This window comes from Cetorhinus maximus, chromosome 5, assembly GCF_964194155.1.
Source record: "Cetorhinus maximus chromosome 5, sCetMax3.hap1.1, whole genome shotgun sequence".
Classification (NCBI taxonomy): Eukaryota; Metazoa; Chordata; class Chondrichthyes; order Lamniformes; family Cetorhinidae; genus Cetorhinus; species Cetorhinus maximus.
Genome location: NC_135883.1, coordinates 82,772,280 through 82,796,780, shown reverse-complemented (window position 1 = coordinate 82,796,780; position 24,501 = coordinate 82,772,280). Strand labels below are relative to the sequence as shown.

Below are 24,501 nucleotides of genomic sequence, written 5' to 3'. Positions count from 1 at the left end.
TCTGGGAAGGTGAGCCTTAACCCAGATTTTAAAAGCTCTCTTGGTGTTGCCCTTAGATATTTTTGGAATATACCTAGCTTCAGTTTAAATGGTTAGAGTGCATATGCTTCATCTACAATTCTCAAGTGTTTTCAGTTTTAACTCTTCTAGGTATTGCAACTAGGGAACATAAGTCAGATTCAGCTGGAATCCATACTACAGCCATGAGTCTCAGAGCAATAACTGCAGCATGAACTTTCACTCACTGTCTCAAAGAGGAAGGGAGAGAAAATGTGTTAAAAACTTTTTTGAAACTATCTGGACATGAAATTTAAATACAGCATAGATGTGGAGCTTGTTTTAGGGCATTATCAGCCTTAGGTATGCTTTAACTAAAATAGATTTTAAATTTGTTCTTTTTTTTTTAAAAAGGGTAAAATGTAATATCTAATCAACCTGATCAATGTATTTTGCTTATTTCGATACTTCAAGTATATCTCTATTTAGAGTGCTACAGTGTACGTCATGGTGACTCAAATGGCTAACAATGGTTCTGCTGAAAATATCTTATGTGGAAATCATTTAAATGAAGAGAACATGTATGCAGGGATAAAATGTATCCATAGTGAAAAATCTGAGCTTAATTTTCTTTTTGAGTTTCATGGAAATCTGTTAAAATGTTTTTTTTACTTATTGAAGTGGCATTTTCATATTCAATTATTGGATACTTAAACAAAAATGAGCTACATTGAAAGCTGAAAAAAAAGTGTTCATAGTCAACAAATTCTCTCTCCTGTTCATGCAGACAGGAAGCAAGCACTTTAAATTTTGCTCAGCTGAAATTTCTAAAAACTTGACTTTAATCTTGGAATTCTGTTGTTGCTACAAATCCTGGTGGAAAAGTTGCTTATTTACATGACAATATGCTGTGTAACCATTTCCATTAGCAGGCTATTCATGTTTGTGATGTTCAATGGCTAGTGGAAAAGCTATGGTTTAACAGGTGTTAAGAGTCTTCAATTCTATTCAACTTTCTGTCCAGGTAACAATTTTGATTTCATAATTAGTATGCACATTACAGAGTGCAGGCGAGATTGAGGCATGCTTGGAATAAATTGCAATGTTTTGCACTGACATTACTTTTATTTTCACAAAGCTACGTATTATTAGACCATACCATTACAGGGTACTGTTTGCAACAAAGGAGACAGAATGCTTTTCTCAGTAGCCCATTTTATAGAAGTGTTTAGCTTGGTTTTCAGGGCAATATTACACAACAAAAACAGACACGCAATAGCGTGCATCTGTACACTTTCATGAGCTTAGGTGGACTTATATTACATTATCTTGAAATGGACCAGATTCTCAACAATATGCAGATTTTAATTTAGATTCATGACTACAAGTACCATGAAGCTGTACAACATTTTCCTTTACACTTTAGTTGACAATTTGACAAAATGGTTAATTTTTGAAATATCACAGACCTGAAAAGAGGCATTAAGCCTTTGTTTTAAAAACATACAGCTATTAATTTCACCTAAAACATGTGCACTAAACAAAGTTCTAAGGGAAACAGATAACCACAAAAGATATATAACAATGACTAATTTACATGCGTGAAGTTTACCTCTTCATTCTCTTCATAATGTGTGTCTTTAGGCATTATTCCTTAACAATAACTTTCAAGTTCAAACAATTTGCAACTTCAGCTATTTGAATTGTAATAAGCTGATGCTTAAAATGACTGTGCAGCCATTAATAAGCAGTTATTTTGTTTATTTCCAAGGCTGATTTTTCCCATTATAGGCAAATGCAGAATATAGGCCAAATTGATTTAATTCAGCAAGATTAATGTGTTTTTACTCTATAATCATTTTTTCCCGTAGCATACAATGATGCCAAGGATAAATGTTATTATTATTATTTTGATAAATGTTCTTACTACTTATGAGATTACAGGAGCCCAACTGAAAATCAGAAGTCCACTTTTATGAAGAGAATCAAATGGGTTTGCTCAGTTATCTGCTGCATGTACTCCTTGTTTTAGTAACATGTTGGTATATTAAATGAATTGGTATTAAAATAAAAAAATCTAGCTTTTTCAGTGTGATACTTACATCCCTGTACAGCCATATCTACAGCCCAAATCAAAGCCAGATGTGAAAGAAAGCACAACAGTGTCAGTGAGTGCCAGAGAATTTAATATACAAGGTGCAAATTTTAAGAGTTGTAATCTTCAGACGCGACACAGGAAAGAAAATCAAATGCTAAAGTATTGTAGTGCTGGGAAATATAACTTACATCAATATAATTTGCATTTATGTAATCTGATGTTGAATCATCTTCTAATGGCTGTAAAATGACTCTGGAATGGTCATCTATAGGAAACATAATGCATATATGTCAAATTTATTTTCATTTCAGCCAGTGATATACAACACTTAATCATGATTTAATTTGCTCAAAAATTGATATGTATTATGAGGCTATGCCCCTTTAGTTTTGAAAATATGATCTTTCAACTGACTGGAAATTTTGCAATTTGAACTGAGACAGAGCAAACTGCTTAAAAATGCAAGGCCACATTCCAATTTGGAGGTGAGAAACAAACAAATCACCATCAGGGGAATAAGAGAGAGGCACATTTCCTATGATCCAGATACCCGTCGAAACCTGCAACTGTCTAAGGAAGACGTTAAAAATGCAAATGGTTATTGAAACAATGGCTGCCACAGTTCGGCACACTCAACACCCCTTGGAAATACACATTGGGTGAAATATTCCAAGGCAAAGCTGCCAGCCAGTATACAGAGAGATTGCATGTGACTCAGACAGCCTTGCATCCAGAAAGCCTTCAGCAGAGGAAACAAGCTGACAGCTGCTTGCTCTCTTCCTCTGTCTCTTTTGGAATAAGCATGTCACCTGGTTCAAAAAGCCAACTCTGCCAGAAACTACCAGCGAACCAAGATCTTGTAATAATTGCAGCTTCTTCTACATCTGGCTGCATCTAAGAAACCAGCTAACCTAGATCCGCCACAACATTTAAAATCTACGCCTCAAGGACAGTCAAAGGACACTTAGCTGTATATTCTTTTGCCTTTTTTATTGGACTCTGACTCCCCTTATTTCAAGCGTGCATGTGCAGGCCCTAATAATTACTTGAAGGATTAGTGGTTAATAAATTTTCCCTTTCTTTGATGCAAGAAAACTTGTCTGATTGGCTCCTTATTGCTCCACAGCTTAAATAGTTCAACACATTCAGATTTGCAAAAGGCACATCCTTGTGAAAAAAAAACTTAAACCTTTGTTGTGGCCATCCGAGGAGGTTGAATGGAGGGGAGTCAATTCACACCTTCTCATCTGGTCATAACTTATGAGAAACGGGTGTTAAAATCATTAAGAAAGCAATTTGAGAAGTGTACCTGAACAAGTTGGTTTTTCCAGGAACTTCACAAAAATACAAATATTCAAGTGTACTATTAAAAACATTCAATGCCAAAATATCTATTTATATTTCATTGCAAGGATTGTTTTAGCTGATACGTTTTCCCTTCCCTGCATGGCTACAACAACACAGGACTTCTTAAAAACTATAGATATTCAGCTTCATACATGTTCCAAGAAAAGAGCACTGCATACCTTTGAACGTCAGGAACTGGAAAAGATTCCACTGAACCTTTTGTCCATGATGAAAATTTGTATGCTTCAGTTGTAGTCAATTATTAGTGAAAATTACATACAGCATTGGAAAATGTAATTACAGTTTTGCATTACTACCAATTAAAAATATTATAAAATTATGCAGTACAAACTTTGCTCATTTGGCTCATCGGTAGCACACTTACCTCTGTCTACATTCAAGCCTCACTCAAATAACTTCATAAAAATCTTTACAAAGGGGAATAGTTTTAAACCTCTGACAGGCAGCAAAATTTATATCCATGGTTAGAAAAAGGAGAAGGGATAAAACATGAAATTTTAGGAATGATTCCACACAGACTTCCACTGGTGAACTGCAGTCAAAGGGAACACAGGACAGTGACATGGCTCCAAAACCAGAATCCCTGATTTGCCTACCTGTCCCAATCTTGAACACTGTTTTATACTGGGAGGACAAGGTCATGAAGGCTCTTCTTATGTGGCAATTAGTCTTATCTCAGCTGTGGGTCAACCTCTAGCATGCATAACACAGGATGAATGAGTGAACAATTAGAAAGACAGATATAATCAGAGGCAAAAGCAAAAAACTGCAGATGCTGGAAATCCAAAACAAAAATAAAAATAAAAATACCTGGAAAAACTCAGCAGGTCTGGCAGCATCTGCGGAAAGGAACGCAGTTAATGTTTCCAGTCCGTATGACTCTTCAATAGAAATAAGTAAAAATAGAAGAAAGGTGAAATATAAGCTGGTTTAAGGGGGTGTGGGACAAGTAAAGCTGGATAGAGGGCCAGTGATAAGTGGAGATAGCCAAAACATGTCACAGACAAAAGGGCAAAGAGGTAGTGAAGGTGGTGATATTAATCTAAGGAATTAGCACATTCCTTAGATAATATCACCACCTTCAACACCTCTTTGTCCTTTTATCTATGACATCTTTTGGCTATCTCCACCTATCACTGGCCCTCTATCCAGCTCCACTTGTCCCACACCCCCTTAAACCAGCTTATATTTCACCTTTCTTCTATTTTTACTTAGTTCTATTGAAGAGTCATACGGACTCGAAACGTTAACTGCGTTCCTTTCCGCAGATGCTGCCAGACCTGCTGAGTTTTTCCAGGTATTTTTATTTTTATTTTATAATCAGAGGCAGTTGGCATGGTTGAAAAATCTATATCTATAATGTCAGAGAGTGTTTGATGAGGTGCTTTTTGTTGTAAAAATTAAGGCGCAAAAGGCAAAAAATTGGCATACAAGAACGTTAGGAAACAGCAAGTATGAATTTGATTGTTGGGTGTTTGATATTTTTCCCTTCTACAGAATAACCTGAAGAAATATGGATAAAAAGCTACATTCTCATTATCGAGACAACCAAATTGCAATAAAAACAAATTGTGGATCATAGCTGTTTATAGATCAACTCACAAGCTATAATGTTTCCATAGCGATTCTTTGTTCTGTTTTGATCCTTCTTGGCAATGTCCCAGGAAGCAGACTGCCCTTCAAAGAAACTCTGCAAAAGAACAGTTTTGTTGACAAAATGACTCTTACTTTTCATTAAAGCTAATAGATCCAAATTTCATAAGCCCTTCTAATTAACAACTTCTTGTTTAAAATACATCAATTATAATAGCTGAATTATTTTAACCAAGAGTGAATAATTTTAAATTCTATACATATATGCTGTACCATGTACCATTAGAGGTAACTAGTTATATTTTGACCAACATTTTAAAATAATTTTGTATGAAAATTATATGTGGTGCACCTTTATGCATTTAAAAACACTTAGATGTACAGTTGATGTGCTGTAACCTACAGGGATATGAATCAAGAGCTGGCAAGGAGGTTTAGGCTGGATTGCTCTTTTCTGGCTGCACAGGCACAATGGGCTAGATAGCTTCCTTCCGTGCCATAAGTTTTCTATGTCTCTATGTTCACTTTGAGGTGCCCTATGTTGCAAGATTTAAAGACCATATTTTATGTGAAATATTTTCAGGTCATTTGGGATGGTAAATTATTTAAAAGTCACTCAGTATCTCATTTTTGCCGGTGTGAAACCCAACAAACTGCAATAAATTCGAGGCAACATGTGGCTTTTCTCTCTGCATTTTGTTTAAGCTTACCATAAGATGCAAACAGAAGTTGCTCAGAAGCAACAGATTTCTACAGGAAATGTTGCCAGTAAAACCACAACTACAGGCTTAATGGTTATAAACTCTCGCATTGTTTTTAGTCGTATAACATTGAGGTTTTGACATGTTAGGATGTCAAAAACCTTACAATTAAACAGTAATTTAACAAAAATAACATTTAAAAAGCAGCACAATGCAATCTATACTGATGCCAAGTGCTACAGCTAAAGAACACATTGCTTTTCCAGGAAAAATAATTATCAATCGCTATACTAGGATCTCTTCTCAACACATTGGATTTCACTTTTATTGAATTCCAATCTTCCTGGTGCAAAAAAAAAACAATGATACAATATTATTTGTCTGGTAACTTGTTGCTAAATGAGTCATAATCATAATACAGTACCTATGAGGGGATATTCTGTACTTTGAGGTGAAAGAGTCAGTTTTAATTTATTAATTCAGAGTTAGATTTTATTGGCTATTTAACGGATATCAGTGCAACAATTGAGAATCTAAATAATGAAAACACATGTAAGAAAGAAATAATTTAGATAAAATAAACCAATTAAGTCTGTAGATTACATCAGTGATTTTCTGCCAACTGTTGGTGCTGATAGTTGAAATATTTCTAACTCAAATGCCAAATGCAACTGCTTAAATTTGTTACAGTTGAGAGGTTAGTAAGATTGCTATGTTTTGGGACTTCGTCTTTAATTTAAGGTAGAAGGAAGGGGGTCATGTGACATAGTTATGAAATCTGCCTGAAAGCAACACTGGGTGGTTTGATTGTTAAAGATTAAGATTGTTTACTGGAAAGAAGCAAAATGTTTACACTTGGAGACAATTGCAGCAGCCTGTGCGCCAACAGTGGATAGACTGTCTCCAAAATTCCAGAAAAGTGTTCAGAATGTCAGGTTGTAAACAGTTGTGCTTTAAGCTGTCCATTTTGTTCTAAGATGAAAGAGAGATTAGCTATCCTTGAGAGCTTATCAGCATTTCTACCTGGATACAAGGTCCAAATGATTTGTCTCACCCTAGAAATGGGCTTTGAGAGGGGTTTCTAAGACATCCTTGAAAATTTGCATAGCTAGTCTACAAGCATCTGGGAAAGAGAGCAGATAGATGCAGAAAGTTCTATGGTTCACCGCACTGGAAAGTGGGTGGAAGCTCACGCTTGGATTGAAAGGACCAAGCTTGTGAGGAGTTAAAACAAAGCTGGAAGATTGGCTTAACTTGTGCTGGAAGGAGGGTCTCCAGTAATATTCTCACGATAAAGGCCAGTTCTGGAAGTTGCCAGGCTGAGAATGGAAAACAACAGAAGAAAACCCTTGGGAGCTAAGAATTACTTTGCACTGATTTTGGGAGAATTGTCTACTTAAAGGACAGTGCAACATATGCCTGTGAGGTGTGCTTTTTCATTTGTGCTAAAAACAAGAACAGGGTATTCCATTCTGTGATTTAAAGTATTAATTTCCTTCGAAGATAGTGTTTAAATAAATAGTGATTTAGTCTTTTGTTACAGTTAATGTCTTAAAAGGTGAAATCTTCTTGTATCATACTTTCAGCTATTAACTGGAAGTTTGAATTTCTTTTCAAAATTTATCTGTCTCTACGGAAGCACAACAAATTGAATAACGGGGCAGGGGGCAAACAGCGATTATCTTTAACTCCTTAGGACATCATGCAAGGCTTGCTCAAGACCAAAGATATTACTTTTTCGGTTGTAACAAGAGTTTTCAATCTCACCAGGCTCACCACATATATTAGAATGAAATGTTGGGTAACCTAGATTATGGTTATCTATATCATGATTTTGGAGATGTTTTGACCATTTTTCATAGAGAGGAGATATTTTGAAATGTGTTTTTACTTTGAAATTTGTTTTAATGAGTTTTGCTTCATGGGACAGCTCTAAGCAGACCAGAAGTTAAAATAAGGTGAGTAAAATGCTAAATGGATGTTATTTTTCACAAAGACTAAACAATAACCAATTTGTTCTCTGAATTGAATAACTGGAAAATATCTCTCATCATTAGAAAATCCTTTATCTTCATCTGAGATAGAGTAGAGTTTTAGAGGCAATATTGACTTTGGACAATTGTATAAAATGGGCGATATCAAGTTAGTTTCCCATTGCACATCTCTCCCAAATTTAATTTCCGTTGATTTCAATGAGGAAAAAGTCGGTGGAAATGTGATGTTGCAGCAATAATGGAGACCTGACTCAAAAGGCAGGACTGAGTACTAATTATTCTTGGAATCAAGGTGTTCAGGAAAGATAAGGAAGAAATAAAAGGAGGAGGTAGTAATATTGATTAAGTAGAGGGTTGCAGTGCTAGAGAGATGTCGCAGACAGGTTAAGGACAGAATTTATTTGGCAATAGCTAAGAAACAATAGAAGGTACTATTACATTGCTTGGTATATTCTACAGGCCGCCTACTAGTAGGAAAGATGTAGTGGAACAAATTTGCAAGGCAATTACAGAGAAGTGAAAGAATTATGGAGTAGTTATAAGGAGAGACTTTATAGTATAGACTTGGATAGTAGTAGTGTAAAGGGCTGAGAGCAGGAATAATTTGTAGAGTATATTCAGGGTACATTAAGGTACATTCAAACAAGCGGAGCAGGTAATAGAAACAAATCCAGTGTTCCCTGGATGATGAAAGAGATGATCAGTAAGATGAATTAGAAAAAGGGTGCATATGACAGATATCAAGTAGACAGTACAATTGCGAATTAGGGTGAAATATTGAAGGTTTGTTAAAATTATTCTTTCACAGCATTGCCGGCTAGGCCAGCATTTATTGCCCATCCCTAATTGCCCTCGAGAAGAGGTGGTGAGCTGCCTTCTTGAACCACTGCAGTCCATGTGGTTAGAAAAGGAGTTCCAGGATTTTGACCAAGCGCAGTGAAGGACAGATGATATTTTCAAGTCAGAGGTGTGGCTTGGAGGCGAACTTGCAGGTGGTGGTGCTCCCATGTATCTGCTGCTCTTGTCCTTTGAGGTGGTAGAAATCATGGGTTTGGAAGGTGCTGTCAAAGGAACCTTGGTGAGTTGTTGCAGTGCAATTTGCATATGGTACCCATGGCTGCCAGTGTGTGTTGGTGGTGGAGGGAGTGAAGGTTTAAGGTGGTAGATGGGTTGCCAATACTTTGGCATTGATGGTGTCAAGCTTCTTGAATATTGTTGCAGCTGCAGTCATCCAGGCAAGTGGAGAGTATTCCAACACACTCCTTACTTGTGCCTTGTGGTGGACAGGCTTTGGAGAGTCTGGAGGTGAGTTACTCGCTGCAGAATTCCCAGCCATTAACCTGCTCCTGTAGCCACAGTATTTATATGGCTGGTCCAGTTCAGTTTCTGGTCAACAGTAACCCCAGGATGGTGATAATAGGAGATACAGCAATGTTAATGCCATTGAATGTCAAGGGGATATTGTAGGAGATGGTCATTATCTGGCACTTGTGTGGCATGGGATATTACTTGCCACTTATCAGCCCAACCCTGCATTTGGACACACACTGTTTCAGTATCTGAGGAGCTGCAAATGGGGCTAAGCATTGTGCAATCATCAGCAAACATCCCCACTTCTGACCTTATGACGGGGAAGAAGGTCATTGATGAAGCAGCTGAAGATGGTTTGGCCTCGGACACTACACTGAGGAACTCCTGCAGCCTTGTCCTGGGGCTGAGATGATTGACCTCCAACAACCACAGCCATCTTCCTTTGTGCTAGATACGACTCCAACCGGGGGGAGATTTCCCCGATTCCTATTTACTCCAGTTTTGCTAGGGCTCCTTTATGCCACACTTGGCCAAATGCTGCCTTGATGTCACTATGAATCTGACAGTCACTCTCACCTCACCTCTGTAGGTCAGCTCTTTTGTCCATGTTTGAACCAAGGCTATAATGAGGTCAGGAGCTGAGTGACCCTGGCGGAACCCAAACTGGGCGTCAGTGAGCAGGTTATTGCTAAGCAAGTGCTGCTTGATAGCATTGTCAATGACCCCTTCCATCACTTTACTGATGATGGAGAGTAGACTGATGGGGTGGTAATTGGCCGGGTTGGATTTGTCCTGCTTTTTACGTGCAGCACGTACCTGGGGCAATTTTCTACATTGTCGGGTAGATGCCAGTGTTGTATCTGTACTGGAACAGCTTGGCTTGGGGCACGGCTAGTTCTGGAGCACAAGTCTTCAGTACTATTGCCGGAATATTGTCAGAGCCCATAGCCTCGGCAATATCTAGCAACTTCAGTCATTTCTTGCTTTCATGTGGAGTTCTTAGGGCAATTGAAAAAAAAAAGCAAATAAAAGCCGAGGGAGCATGAGTCTGGCAGCTAACATAAAAAGGAATCCAAAAGTCATCTATAGGCCTATAAATAGTAAAAGTATAGAAAAAGGAGGAGTGGGACCGGCTATGGACATAATAGGAGATATATGCATGGAGGCAGGAGGGATGGCTGAGGTACTCAATGAGTACTTTGCATCTGTCTTTACCAAGGTAGAAGATGCCACCCAAATCAAGGTGAAATAGGAGGTAGTTCAGGCAACTGATGAGTTAAAAATTGATAAGGAGTTTTACTTGGTCAACAGTGTGTTTATTTTTCCCCAAAGATTACTGATAATACAAGTGCTATGAAAGATTTATATTATGGAAAAAATAAAGTTGCAAAGACATGTTGTAACAATGGGATTTACGTTAAAAAGGGAGAAACCTGTATAAAGGAGATGAGGTTATGCGTAAGAAGAAAAAATTCTAAGATCTAACAAATGTGAAAATCCTCCAGTCTCTATGTACCAAGCTGCTGTCTCCAGGAGCCTAAGCTAAGAGAATTCATTTTAAATATCACTGTCCAGGGTGTTGCATGCTTTGCCTAGGTCTGTTGAAATCTTTGTTGTTTTACCGTTGCCTTAATGGAGTGTAACTGGGAGTTAGGGGAGCTAGGAGTTATCATAGTAGTAATTTGTGGACTGATGCATGTGCTTAAAATCATTTCTTTTATTAATGATTGTTTAATTTAGTTTTGTAAAAAAAAACCTTTAAGACTTGGTGGACTTATTACTACTGAATCCAAGGCATGCATCTTGAAATAAAAATGCAAATTGCAAAGCAGTTGAGGCAGCTGTTTCAAGTTTCCCTCTGGGATTTGAGCAGCTCAGCATTTACCATCTGCTGTGCCATAACATTTGTGCACATTTAATTGAAGGTGGCAGGACGGGTTGAGAGTGATTATTAAAGCATATGGCATCCTGGACTTTTATCAATAGAGACAAAGTACAAAAGCAAAGAAGTTAAAATAAACCTGTATAAAACACGGATTCTGCCTCAACTGCAGCAGTGTGTCCAGTTCTGGGTACTGCGTTTTAGGAAGGATATAAAGGCATGAGAGAGTGCAGAAAAGGTTCATGAGAATTGTCCTCTGGATGAGGAACTTCAGTTACGTAGATAGATTGGAGAAGCTGGGATTGTTTTCCTTAGAAAAGAGAAGGTTGCAGAGGTGGTACTACACAGTGCTGGTTTCATCCTTTCCTTTGGACAATACTAGCAATGCTGAGAGGGGGGCCTTGATGGTTGAGCAACTCAGGGTCACCATACTATTTACTCAGGTCTGCGCCCTGAAGACGACATTCCAGCTTTGTGGTTTACACTGGCACAACACAAGAAGAAAGAGTTAGCGGTTATAAGCTCTCAATTGATTGGCATAGAGCACGAGTGCCAGGGGTTACTTCTGATGGTGGAAGAGATCATTGCATCTCACTGGATGGCAACTGCCTTCTTCAAGCTGGGCAATCCCCAGTCAGTTACGAGCTGCCCCACTATGGCCTGCTTGCTTGAAGGGTGCATGAAGCTTAGAGAGTCACATCTTGACAGGCAGGTCGCTAATCTATGCAATAGGCAAGGCAAACTCAACAAGGAAGGCACTAGTTGCTCGCATCAAAAGCTGCAAGATGAGGAACACGTGTCCTGGCCTTACCGACGACCTTCTGCAGATTGATGATGCAAGACAGCTGTGATCAACAAAGACCTTACAAGGTTCAATGTGGACATTGCTGTTTTGCAAGAATCTAGGCTCGCTCAAAGTTGATTGATCCCTTAAAAAGAAACACTACATGTTCTTCTGGCAAGGAAAACTCAAGAGGCAACACATGAGCATGGAGTGAGTTTCGCAGTTAAAAAAACACTCTACTCGTGATGATTGAACCCCCACCCCCCCACAGAAGGTTCAGGGAGACTTCTTATTCTTTGTACATTAACAAGCGCGGGCCCAGTAAACCTCATGTGCATCTATGTCACCCAACGCTCACCTCCACCCAGATGTCAAGGATCAATTCTATGTCGCACTTGGACGCTGCCATCAACAAAATTCCCAGCAAAGAGGGACTGTACCTTTTTGGGAACTTCACAAGGGTGGGCACACAGCTTGGCCAATATGCATTGGGCACCCAGGTTTTTTTTTTATTCATTGGATGTGGGCACCGCTGGCTTGGTCAGCATTTATTGCCCATCCCTAACTGCCCTTGTTCAAAGGGCATTTAATAGCCACATGAGGACGCAGATTTCCTTCCCTAGAAGTGAACCAGATAGGTTTTTACAACAATTGACAATGGTTTCATGGTCATCATTAGGCTTTCAAGTCAAGATTTTTATTGAATTCAAATTCCATCATCTGCCAAAGCGGGATTCGAACCCAGGTCCCCAAAGCATTACCCTGGGTTTCTGGATTACTCGTGCAGCAACCAGTACGCCATCGCCCTCCCCTAATAAGGATAGAGGTTACTGGAGCTATGCTGTTACTATGGACTCTGTGTGATGAACAGCTATTTCGAAACCAAGTCTTGTCACAAGGGGAAGAATTTACCCGCCGGCAAGCGGGGGCAGGGCCTGCTTGCCAACGCGTAAAATGACGAACGGTGACGTTGGGCGGGCATCCCGACGTCACCGCGCGTCATTTAGATTGTTAGTTTGGCGGGCACGCAGCCACGTCAGCTGCGTGCCCACCGAACTGTCAAAAGCCTATTAAGGCCGTTGACAAAGTCATTAAAGCTGTTAAGAATGCTGCCCGTCCAACCTTAAGGTTGGCGGGCAGGCGAAGAGCCCAGGCTGCCTTTGTGTTTTTCACCCGCCCGTGGATGAGGTTTCATGACGTGTTCATTAATTAAATAAAATTTTTTCAAAAAATTAATGGACATGTCCCAGCTCATGTGACAGTTTCACATGAAGGGACATGTCCTTAATTTTTTTTTTCACCTTTATTACATTTTTCAAGACTTAAATTAGCACGCATGTGCGCGAAAGAGTGCAGGCTCCGACTCAGGGAGTCCCCCCCCCACCCGCACAGAGAGCGAACAGCACTTCTAGGTGTGCGTCATGCTGGGTGGGCCTTAATTGGCCCACCCACGTAAAATGGCAGCGTGCACCTGATCGGGGGCACCGATTGGGTTCGCGCTTGCTCCTGCCCGCCCCCGCATAACCTCCCTGACGGGGGGGGAAAATTCAGCCCATGGTGTCCTGGAGACATTCGAGATCACACCTCTGGCGCCACTTAGATCTTATTATCACCAGATCAATAAATGCTGGCCCAGCCATTGAAGCCCACATCCTGTGAATGAATAAAAAATGTACCACCCTCAACAATATCCTCATCACTCACAGCTATCACAGCACTGACTGTGACATTGACCACTCTCTGGTGTGTAGCAAGTCTTTAGCCAAGGAAATTATACCAATCCAAGAAAAAAGGTCATCCTCGGATCAACACTTGTCATACCACTGATCCAGAAAGGACCCAAGAGTTCCTCAAAATCCTCAATCAAGCTCTTTTGGACAACAATGCCCAAGGCCAGAGCGCAGTGTCCAATTGGGATAATCTGCGCAACACTATCGGTAACTCTGCACTCACAGTGTACGGGAAAATAGATCAGAGGAATGCTGACTGATTTTAGGCTTATTGGACTGAAATGGAGCCAGCTACTGCAATCAAGAGGAGAGTCCTCATGAACTACAAGCTAGTCTCCAGCAAACAAAATCTAACTGTTCTCAGAGCTGACAGGATGAAGTCTTTTAACAGTTTGCTTGGCAGTGTGCCAACCATTACTGGTTGAAATAGCTTACTGAATCTGGGGATGCTAGAGGGATGTATGAAGGAATCAAGAAAGCATCAGGCCCAGCAGCAACAAAATCAGATCTCTTGAAGTCAAAAACAGGGATGATCATCACTCAACCTAGCAAGCAGATGGAAAGGTGGGTGCAGCACTCTCTCAAACCGAATTCAACTGAGAACATTGTCACTGAAGAAGCTATCAGCAGCGTTCCAGACTTTCCTGCCATGGAGCTGCATAGTGAGCCCACCATAGTTGAGCTCAGCAAGGGCACTGACCATCTTGCCAGTGGTAATTTCCCAGAAAACAATGGCATTCCACCTGAAATCATCAGAAGTGGAAAACCAGCACTCCTGCAGCATCTCCATGAACTTCTGTGTCCATGCTGGAAGGAAAAAGATTTGTGTCTCAAGACAAGTGTGATGCAAAAATAATCACCTTGTACAAAAACAGGGGATTGGTGTGATTGCAACAATTATTGAGGCATATCCTTGTTAAGTAATGTGGGGAAGATCTTTGCTCGCGTTGCTCTGACCAGTTTGCAGACCCTGGCATTACACATCGACCCAGAGTCTCAGTACAGCTTCAGGGCTGGCAGGTTGACAATCGACATGATTATCTCACTTCACCAGTTACAGGAGAAGATCCGGGAACAACATAGACCATTCTACATTGCCTTCACAGACCTTAACAAGGCCTTCATCCTTGTCAGCAGAGTCAGGCTGCCCGCCTGGTCTCCTGGGCATCATTACTTCCTTCCATTAGAACATGCACAGTTTTGTCAGTTATACCAGAGCAACATTGGATGCTTTCAAGATCAGCAACAGGGTAAAGCAGTGCTGCATCCAACTCTCCTCGGCATATTTTTCTCCATGCTGCTATTGTATGCTTTCAGCAACTCAAATGATGGTATCTACCTGTATGCCACAGCTGACGGCAAGCTGTCAAGGCTGCACACCAAGACCAATGCCCTAGTCAACGAGTTGCTGTTTGCTCACTCTGGAAGTCACTGACAACTTCACATATCTTGAATCATCAATTAGGTGCAACCTGTCCCTTGATGCTGAAATCTGCACCTGGATTGACAAGACAGGTGTGGCCTTGGCAAAGTTGAGAAGTCGAGTGTGGACCAACAGCAAACTAGCTGAAAATATAAAGCTCTGTGTGCACCAGGCTTGTGTTCTTAGCACTGTCACTGTGTATTAGAAAGTTGCAAATGTAAGCCCACTGTTCAGGAAAGGAGGGAGAGAGAAAACAGGGAACTAAAGCCAGGTTCTGAGATCCATCAGTGGCAAAAGTTCGTCGGTGCAGGTAGTCATAGGTTTTCAGATGCTACCTGCCACTTCATGGAGCTTTGTTACTCTAAAAGTACTGTGCCGAAGGTGAGTGTACTGTAATTCCTTGAAACATTTTACATTGTATTGGAGGCCAGGTCATTGAGTGTATTTAAGACCGCGCTAGATAGGTTCTTGATTGGTAAGGGAATCAAAGGTTACGGGGAGAAGGCAGGAGAATGGGGTTGAGAAACTTATCAGCCATGATTGAATGGCGGAGCAGTCTCGATGGGCCGAATGGCCTAATTTCTGCTCCTATGTCTTATGGTCTTATGTATTTATTTTATACTTAGTGATGCATTTTATTCTGGAAGTTATTTCAGATAGGAATGCACAGTGCTGCACACGTATGGTGCAGTATTTCAACTTATACATTGGTTTTTCCAGGCAGAATTGCCTGAAGGAGCTTAACTCTGGCTCTACCATTGATTCCTATGGCAGCCTATGATTCACGTAAAGTCATTTCACCTAAAGTTGCGATTTTCTTACACCAACCACGACTTTAAGTGAGGACTCCTTGTACTTCAGAGATTTAAATGTGACCCCCACATGTTATTACCCTTCTTGGCTTATGGAGGCCATTCTCATAAATGTCCTTTACTATTGATGGGTTTTGAGCAGCATCCAGGTCTTTGAGTCCCTATTGAAGAAGCTCCTGATGTTTATATTGATGGTTCGTCTTGCCATGTCAAGGGAGTTCCTCACACAGGGTTTGCAGTGGTATTGCCTGAGTTTACCCTCAAGTTCAGGTGCCTTCATCAGTCTGCTCAATTTGCAGACCTGATGGCTTTACTTGTTGTAGTTAAAGAAACTGCTGGCTATCCCGTGAATATATAGTCTGATAATGCCTATGTTATTAATGTCATGCTGACTCCTATTCTTTATAATAAAAATTCTTATCGCTCCTCAGATGATAAATATTTGGTCCATGGCCCATGTCTTTGTTTTCTTTGTCAGGTTTTGAAGGAGAGCAAAATGCCAAGCTACATAAGTAAAGCACAGAGGCGGGACGGTTCTAAGCATACACAGGGTAACAATGCAGCTGATGTAGCAGCTGAAGCAGCAGCAATATCTCGAGATTCATTGCAAGAGTTAGAGAGTATAGTAATTCTCAGTGATTCAAAAGTAGAAGATGCAGCAACTCCTGTTTCAGTAGTTAAGCCACATCAATGTGAATGTGACCCATATCAGGTCGTTATTTATGGCATTAGCAAGGTCAGCCTTTGCCTGCAACTTCTTCATGGGCTCAGAAAACTCTTCTTTCCTCTTAAGGTTCCCCTTGTTAATGTATAGGGAAAATCAGAGTCCAGTAGTGTGTGTTCCTCTTGAGTTAGGAGATGAACCTTTGTTCATGTTTTATTCGCATCTGACAGGTGGTCATTATTCGGTTGAGACTACCTCAGAGAAAGTTACAGCTACTGTGTGGTGACCCAAGTTAAAGGAGGCTGTAAACCTTTATGTTGTGTAATTAAAGGGCTTTCCTTAGAAGTCACCTCCAGATTGACTTTATTGGCCCATTGCCACCACCACAACAAAATTTTATGTATGCACTTGAGGTCATTGACCCGTTTGCTAAGTGGATAGAGGCATTTCCTGAAGATAAAGGCAAAATACTGCGGATGCTGGAAATCTGAAACAAAAACAAAAAATGCTGGAAAAACTCAGCAAGTCTGACAGCATCTGTGGAGAGAAAGACAGAGTTAACGTTTTGAGTCTGTATGACTCTTCTTCAGAGCAGGCATTTCCTTGTTGGTCGAATAGTTCACATACTGCTGCAAAGATATTGTTAAGCAACGTGTTGTGTAGGTGGGGGCTTCCCATACCAGGTAACTCACTTTTCAGGGCAAGTCTTTTCTAAGTAACTAGAACTTGTTACTTAGTAACATTTTTATTGATATAAAATGGCACTAATTTCTTGCTTTCTGTCTCAGCACAAAGTTAAAAATTAGGTTTGGTCACAGAAAGGGTCAGCTTATTCTGGCACACAACCATATGTTGTTGTCTGGTCAGGTGTCCAAGCTATTCAATTTAAATACAAATACCTTGTAGATTTATTTGTATTTATGTTTAACTTAACAACCACCTTTGATGGGAGAGCTGCAACAAGCAATCAAATGGATGATAAAAACAACAAAGCCTGAGACCCCGATGGTATTCCAGCGAGGTTTTCAAAGCTGTGGTGGCTTTGGCATAAGTTACGTATATCTTATCACCCACAGTCTTCTGGGATTGTTGAGCATAGTAATAAGATGTTAAATGTTTTAAACATGAAAATATTGAAAAAGCTATGGGTGGCTAACCCCGTTCAATGGGCAAACATGTTACCTCTTTGCTTGATAGCAGTGAAGTGAACTATAGGGATTCACCTTATCAGGCTATGACTAGAAGGTTAATGAGGGATCCAGGTCATTTGATATTTACTGATACAACTCCTCTTAATGTGTAACTCTAAATGGTTGGAATAAGTTATGAAATATATGCGGTAAGTTAGTGAATTTATAGTAAGGAACATTAGGAAATCTAAAGACCATGCTAAAAGGTATTTTGATCAAAAGGTCAGGCCTTTTGAGTATCAAACTGGGGATACAGTAATGGCCTATAGTAAGAAAGAAAATGCTTTTGATATTAAATGAAGGGTTTATTCCCAATAGTGGAAAAGCTTAATCCAGCAGTATGTTTTATAAAGGTTTCCAATGCTTTCAAAGGGAAATAAGAAAGTGACAAGATGGTGTCATATAAATCAGATTAAAACTGCAAAAGAAGAAATACTGCACTTTCATCTTTTTCAGATAATGTGAAGTCTTCAAGATCAGGGGATTTGAAGAAACAAAAACAGGTTTAGTGATGTGCATTTGTAATGAGTATTTAAAGGGGGAGAGAATGGTTTCTCTCAGCCTCGAGGTGGGGAGCCTGTGAGACTTCACTCATTAGCACATTTATGTAATTAGTAAGGCTGAAATTATCAAATTGTACTGTACATAGGCTTAGTGATGAAAAATCTTAATTTGTATGTATTATTGGGATGACCCATGAATTTTGGGGTGTGTTGTTAAGAAAGCCTGAAAGTTGGCATCTCTAAGTACTGTGGCTTTAAGAAAGAACACGTGGAATTTGGGAGTGAGCTGAAGTTATAGCAAGGACACATCTGTGCTCCAGTGAGTCTAGCTTATCAGTAAAGAGAAGCCAAAGCTACAATGCTGATTGCCAGGACCATTGCAATGTTCCAGGGCCTCTGGTCAAAGATATAAGTTTTGGTTTAACAGTTGGAAGGGAAACCAAAGTTCCAATGCTGATTTGCAGGAAGGTGGTCTGAGGGCTAGAATTAGGACCTTCAGTTAGAGATAAAAATTAAGGTTAGATTGTTGTGGGGAAGCTCAGAGCAGTCTTTCCATTGGTCAAGAGTTGTAATATTGGGTTATAAGTTGTTAGTTGTGTTGATCCAGGTGCACATACTTGTTGCAAACGTTGCAAAGCTACCTGCAAAAAGGGTATAAAAACAGGGGTGCCTCACTGGGGTCTTTGGACTTGCCAAGGGTTAGCATTTGCCAGAGGACACGTGCTAGGGGGCATTTGATGGGAGAGAGAGTTGGGAGTGAGGCACTTGCTGGGAGAGCACTTGCCAGGAGTAGGGCACTTGCTAGGAAGTTAGTATTTGCGTAGGACATTGCCAGTCGGCTGATATTTGAGGGGTTTCTGTAAGAACCCAGCATTAGGTTTAGTTAGTGACTAAAGTAACTGTCACAGCCGTAAGATTCCGGTATCAGAGGTCAGTGGATCCAGTATAGACAGGATTACCTGAGTTAGATAGATAGATAAACAGAAAGAGAGAGAGAAATAGAGAGCGAGAAAGAGGGAGAGGGAGAGAGAGAACACTCAACAGGCAGCAGTTAAGATGGACTGGAAGCATGAGCAAATAAGGTAGACTGGAAAGTCATGGGTTGAAAAAGGGTCTACTAGAGCTGAAGTCCTAAAGCTGCAAAGGGATTTGTATGTATGTTAAGAGCTATGTTGGCTAAGCTAAAATCTCAAAGGATGTTGTGAGTCAAGAGAAAGACATCAGAAGTGCCGGGATCCACTGGAAAGACAGACTGATGATAATATTTATTGCCCAATAAACTTTGTTAGTTTGCATTCTACAAGTTCCTATTTGTCCTTTTTGCCAATATCATTATTCCTCAGCAAGAATTTTCTTGCCCTGGGGTTTAGCATAGCTCCCAAATCCCTACAAGGGGATTATCGTATGAGGAGAGATTGAGTAGACCAGGTCTATATTCCACAGAGTTTAGAAGAACGAAAGATGATCTCATTAAAATATATAAAATTCTTGAGGGGCTTGATAAGGGAGCTGTAAAGAGGACGTTTCCCCTGGCTGGGGAGTCTAGAAATAGTGGTCACAGTTTCAGAATAAGGGACTCGGTATTTAGGACTGAGGTCGAGGAGAAATTTCTTCATTCAACTAGTTATGAACCTTTGGAATTTTCTACCCTAGCAGGCTGTAGATACTCAGTTGTTGAGTATATTCAAGACAGAAAGTGATAGATTTTTGGATACTAAGAGAATAAAGGGATATGGGGATAGTTTGGGAAGGTGGAATTGAGTTAGAAAATCAGTCATGTTCTTAGGGAATTGCGGAGCAGGCTTGAAGGGCTGAATGGCCTACTCCTGCACATATTCCTTCAGGCTGTATCTCATTACATGGAGACAAGTTTTATCAAATTAAGCTAATTGAATCTGATGATATATGTAAGTCTGCATATTAATCTTACTGTGTAATTAAGCTACTTAACGATTCAAACCAAGCTTGCATCATTTACCTGTAACTGGGATCACTTTCAGAAAGATTGAAGGACTACAACTTGAAAAAACAGAAATCCTATGCAGATCACAAGAAGGATTTCATTGTTACACATCAGCTTTTTGCTGTTGTAGAAGCAGGTTACAGGCAGTGTGATTCAACTTCTAAAAAAGTAAGTTTCTCAAGACCACTTGCAAGGTTGATTGATGCCTTTGAACCCATGAAGGTACAAAGGCAGGGCCAATTTTATTATTGACATGTTCCACTCAACAGCATTCTGCAAAGCTAAGTTGGAGGATTTAGTTTTAAGTAGAATAAACAATATTAGCTGGCCATGTTTCAGAGTTAAATATGACTATCTACTGGGGTCCTGACACATTAGTGCCTGCTTTCATATGAAAAAGCTAAGTTTCAAGGTGCACATGATCTCACTATATAGCTATTTGAGTCTTTTACAATATATTTACCTCATATTCCTCTTTGAACCCATAACCCTCTGATGTTTTCATCAAGTTGATATGCTGCAATAGGTCTGCAACACGAATAGCAGGATGGAGTTGGCCAGTCTGGTATGGAGACTCCGTGGGGTCACAGTGATAACGAGGAACATCTAACAACCTGCTTGACTCTGCTGATACTGTGTGGTTCTCATCTAGGTAAATAAAGAATAATTCATTAAGTGCACAACTTCTTTACAAATTGTCTGGTATACAATCCAGTGCTGGAGGTAAATTATGTGCAATTTTAGAGATGTCCACTTGTTGTATGACTCAAAGAAACAATCTTACAGAAGTAGAAAGAAAGTTTGAGATGGATGTGATTGAAGTCTTGATTCGCTTAACTCTTCCACCTACAAAATTTCTACTGGAAAAGCATGATGAAAAGTTATAGTTCAAATTAATTCAGAATCCAACTTCCTATTCATAGCTAAATAAATGATTATAAACTCTGAGGTTGCCATCCATACGTGCAAAATGCCTAAATGAGTTCTATTCCATAGACTATGCTCCGAAACATATGCATGCATGAAACTTTTCATGCAAAATAGTACAACTTAGAATTCATCTACTCTTGGCGTCAGGACTAAACAAAGAATGAATTTAGAAGTATGCATTATTCTCTATTAGGCACGTTTCACTATTTATTTCTACTTCTGTTAAAAGCAGTCTTATGGTTCAATATAATCATACACCTGGCATGTCTACAAGGGCATGTATGTGATCATCTGAAAAAAATATGTAAATGTGGCTTACATTTAACATTAGATGTATCCAATATCATAATATTGCTAACAACATAATACTGTGAATGCAAGATTTCCTTTCCTAAAATCTGTATCTGCATAAACAATCTGATGATTATTCAAGTCAGTTCTCTTCAGATCCTGTGCTTGCACAGTTATCAACTGACCACTCAAAAGAGGACATTGCAGTCGTGGAACACTCCATTTCAAGGAAAAGTGGGAGTAGATTGAAGAATGAAAGGCAAGGATCCGTTCAAACAGCAGATGCACATCATTTGTACTTCAATATTGACGTACGTCTGAATAGTCATAGGTTCCCAAATCCCATCTCTGCTAGAGAATTCATCGACAAATATACATTTGACCATATCATATAGTTTCTCCACATTCTGCATCACTTATAACTCTTTTGTTTTGCAAAATGCAATACTCACCAGCAATGGGCACTTTGTAGAATAGAGCAGCAAAAAAAAACATAAATTAAGGTTCATATATATATTTCAAAAAAATAAATGTATAACCTAAATTAGTACCATTTTAAATGTACAGACCTAGAATTTAATACAAACTATATTCTTATTGTCTGACTCAGTTAAACCTTTTAGGGCTGAATCCAAACCAATTTAACAGGTTATATTTGTTTTGCTCAGTGGTTGGTTTTTCAATGAAATAAAAGCCATGTAACAAACAAAACAATGTACTCGCAGGACTGATGTACACGATTACATGTAATGGTAATGTCACTGGATAAGCAATCTAGAGGCCCAGGCTTACGCTCTGGGGGTGGGTTCAATCCCACAATTGCAGCTGGTGGAATTCAAATTCAATTAATAAAATCTGAAATATAAAGCTAGTCTCAGTAATGGTGACCATGAAACTACAATTGTTTGTTGTAAAAACCCATTTGGTTCACTAATGTCCTTTAGGGAAGAAAATCTTCTATCCTTACCTGGTCTGGCCTACATGCGACTCCAGACCCAGAGCTAAGTGGTTGACTCTTAGGCTGAAATGGCCTAGCAAGCCACTCAGTTCAAGGGCAATTAGGGATGGGCAACAAATGCTGACCTTGCCAGCAACGCCATATCCCATGAAAGAATAAAAAACAACTCCAACATAATGACATCACACTGCAACAAATCAAGCACCTTTTAGTTGTCATTTAACAGGATTGGGATCTTGTCCTGAACTCTGTGGCAACTTATTTCCTTTAGCAGCTATTGTTCAAAATATAGTCCTAGTTATTATTTTTTGCACTGTGTGTACCAGCAGAAAATGTACATTATGCAACTGCAATATTACAGCATTTAGAGAAGGCCAATGTGTAGTGACATAATTAAGAACAATTAACAATTTTGCCACACTCAATAGCAGATACTGCCCGAGCACTACATGCAACACCATATGACCATGCACATAATATGGAATTGCAAAAAAAAATTTCAAAAATATTAAGATCAAGTCTGAGGTAGTTTGTCAGAAGAACAGTTTTACAAGTCATCATTCAAGTAAGGATTATGTGCAGAAATTATGTTGCGGATTAATTCAAAGGGCTGAATAACCATAATAGAGTCGTAGAACATAACCGGACAGGAGGCGGCCTTTTGGCCCATTTGACCCATGCACAGTACATTACAGTCAATCGCATGATTTTATTTATTTAAAAAAATCTTGGCATTATTACCACACAATCTGGTTACTATCATGCATTTTGGAACATGCCATAAAATCACCGATGTTCAGCAATTGAAAAGCACAGCTTCTGGAACTTTAGATTTATAGAGTGAAAAATTACATCAGAAATTGAACTATGCCAAAAAGCAGAGAAAGATTCCACCATTCTCTTCCCCTCAAACTGGCAAAAGAAAATAGATCAGCAAAAATGACACATGCATGTTGCACTTCATGTGTTTAAATGTCTTCTTCAGCGTTAATGGAATTGAACTTCACAAGCCAAGTTTCCCTTGATTTTATACAGTAGAATATTGCACATGTGCATACCATGAGCGGAATTTCACTGGCCCCTGGGTGGCAGGCTACATGGGGGTGGGGGCTGGCAAAATGGTGAGCCACGTCAGGATGGCTCCCTGTGCAGTCTTGCCACTGGGCCATTTTACCAGTGGCATGACTGGAAATGGAGCAGCTGCCTGCTGTTGGTTGCTGGGTAGCTATTTCAATAATTAAGGGCCTCTTAAGCGGCCAGTACCACTTCCCCTCCATGTAGAGGTGTCAGCTGTGGCTCAGTTCATAGCACCCTCGTCTTTGAATCAGAGGGTTGTGGGTTCACGTCCCACTCCCGGAAACCAAGAACTGTGATTGTACTCGAAAGAGTTGCAATCTGTGACTGTTGATAACTCGAAAGAGTTTCCCCTCCACGTGGGGAGGCCACCAGCTGCAAGGGGGCAGAAGCTTTGTGGCCCAAGGAGGGAGGCCTGGTAGAATAAATAAAAAAAACCCCACCCCCTTGACCCCAACACCACTGTCGGAACCTGCTTGCTTGGCCCGAGCAGAGCAAAAAAATTCTTACCCTCCTGCAAGAGCACCTCAAAACGTAAACGCCTTCCCATTCTCCTTGCAGCTTCATCTTTCAATAAAGCTATTTTATGCTCGTTGATATGGCTCGTAGATTATAGCATAAAATATCTTTATAAAACATGATGGCTGTATTGTTTCCACAGTCACAAAGGTCCCTATTAATGTTGATAAACAAAGTTCTACTGCAGTATCACTTATGGGAACTATAGTTTTTAATTTGGCCTGAGTTCTTCTAAGCTAAAGGTTTCACTGCAATGCTTAGACATGGAAATTCCTCTTCCACTTTGTTAATTATAAATACTGAAGTTGCATTAAAGGTATCCGCAGATAGTCGACAGATTTGGAATTTTGATTCCAAAATGGGCATATGATGTGACTGTGACATCCTAATTTGCATCCTTACTACCACTGTGGAAGAAAAACAGTCATCTTCCAAGTGACCTTCAGTTGGCACCCAGATCTTCCCATTTGTGTGCAGCTGGATGCAGAATCTTAAAGCCCACTTCCGGCCATCATTATCCGCTCGCAGCTTAGAAAGTTCGACGGCTTTTCCTTTTAACGTCTCCACTTTTCATTCAAATGCTTCATCAGCTCTTCTGCCTGTTTCTTGTAGCTTTTGGCTTCCTCCTGGAATATTGAACATTGCTGAGTCTTCTCTGCCAACTGGTTCTTCAGTTTGTTCAGTGATGTCAAATTCATTTTGCTTCTCTTCCAGAG

The 24,501-nt window shown here is 39.9% G+C and overlaps 1 protein-coding gene across 4 annotated transcripts in view; it reads right to left on the bottom strand.

The window, feature by feature from the left end:
- Nucleotides 1-24,501, bottom strand: part of ptprk (protein tyrosine phosphatase receptor type K) — a 640,293-nt gene that overhangs the window by 59,538 nt on the left and 556,254 nt on the right. For all 4 annotated transcript variants that reach the window (XM_078542126.1, XM_078542128.1, XM_078542127.1 and 1 more), the window contains 3 exons: nt 20,477-20,661; nt 5,066-5,153; nt 2,284-2,360 (listed from right to left, as the gene is read on the bottom strand). In XM_078542126.1, coding sequence (XP_078398252.1) covers nt 2,284-2,360; nt 5,066-5,153; nt 20,477-20,661 — 350 coding nt within the window. The remainder of the gene's footprint in view (nt 1-2,283; nt 2,361-5,065; nt 5,154-20,476; nt 20,662-24,501) is intronic.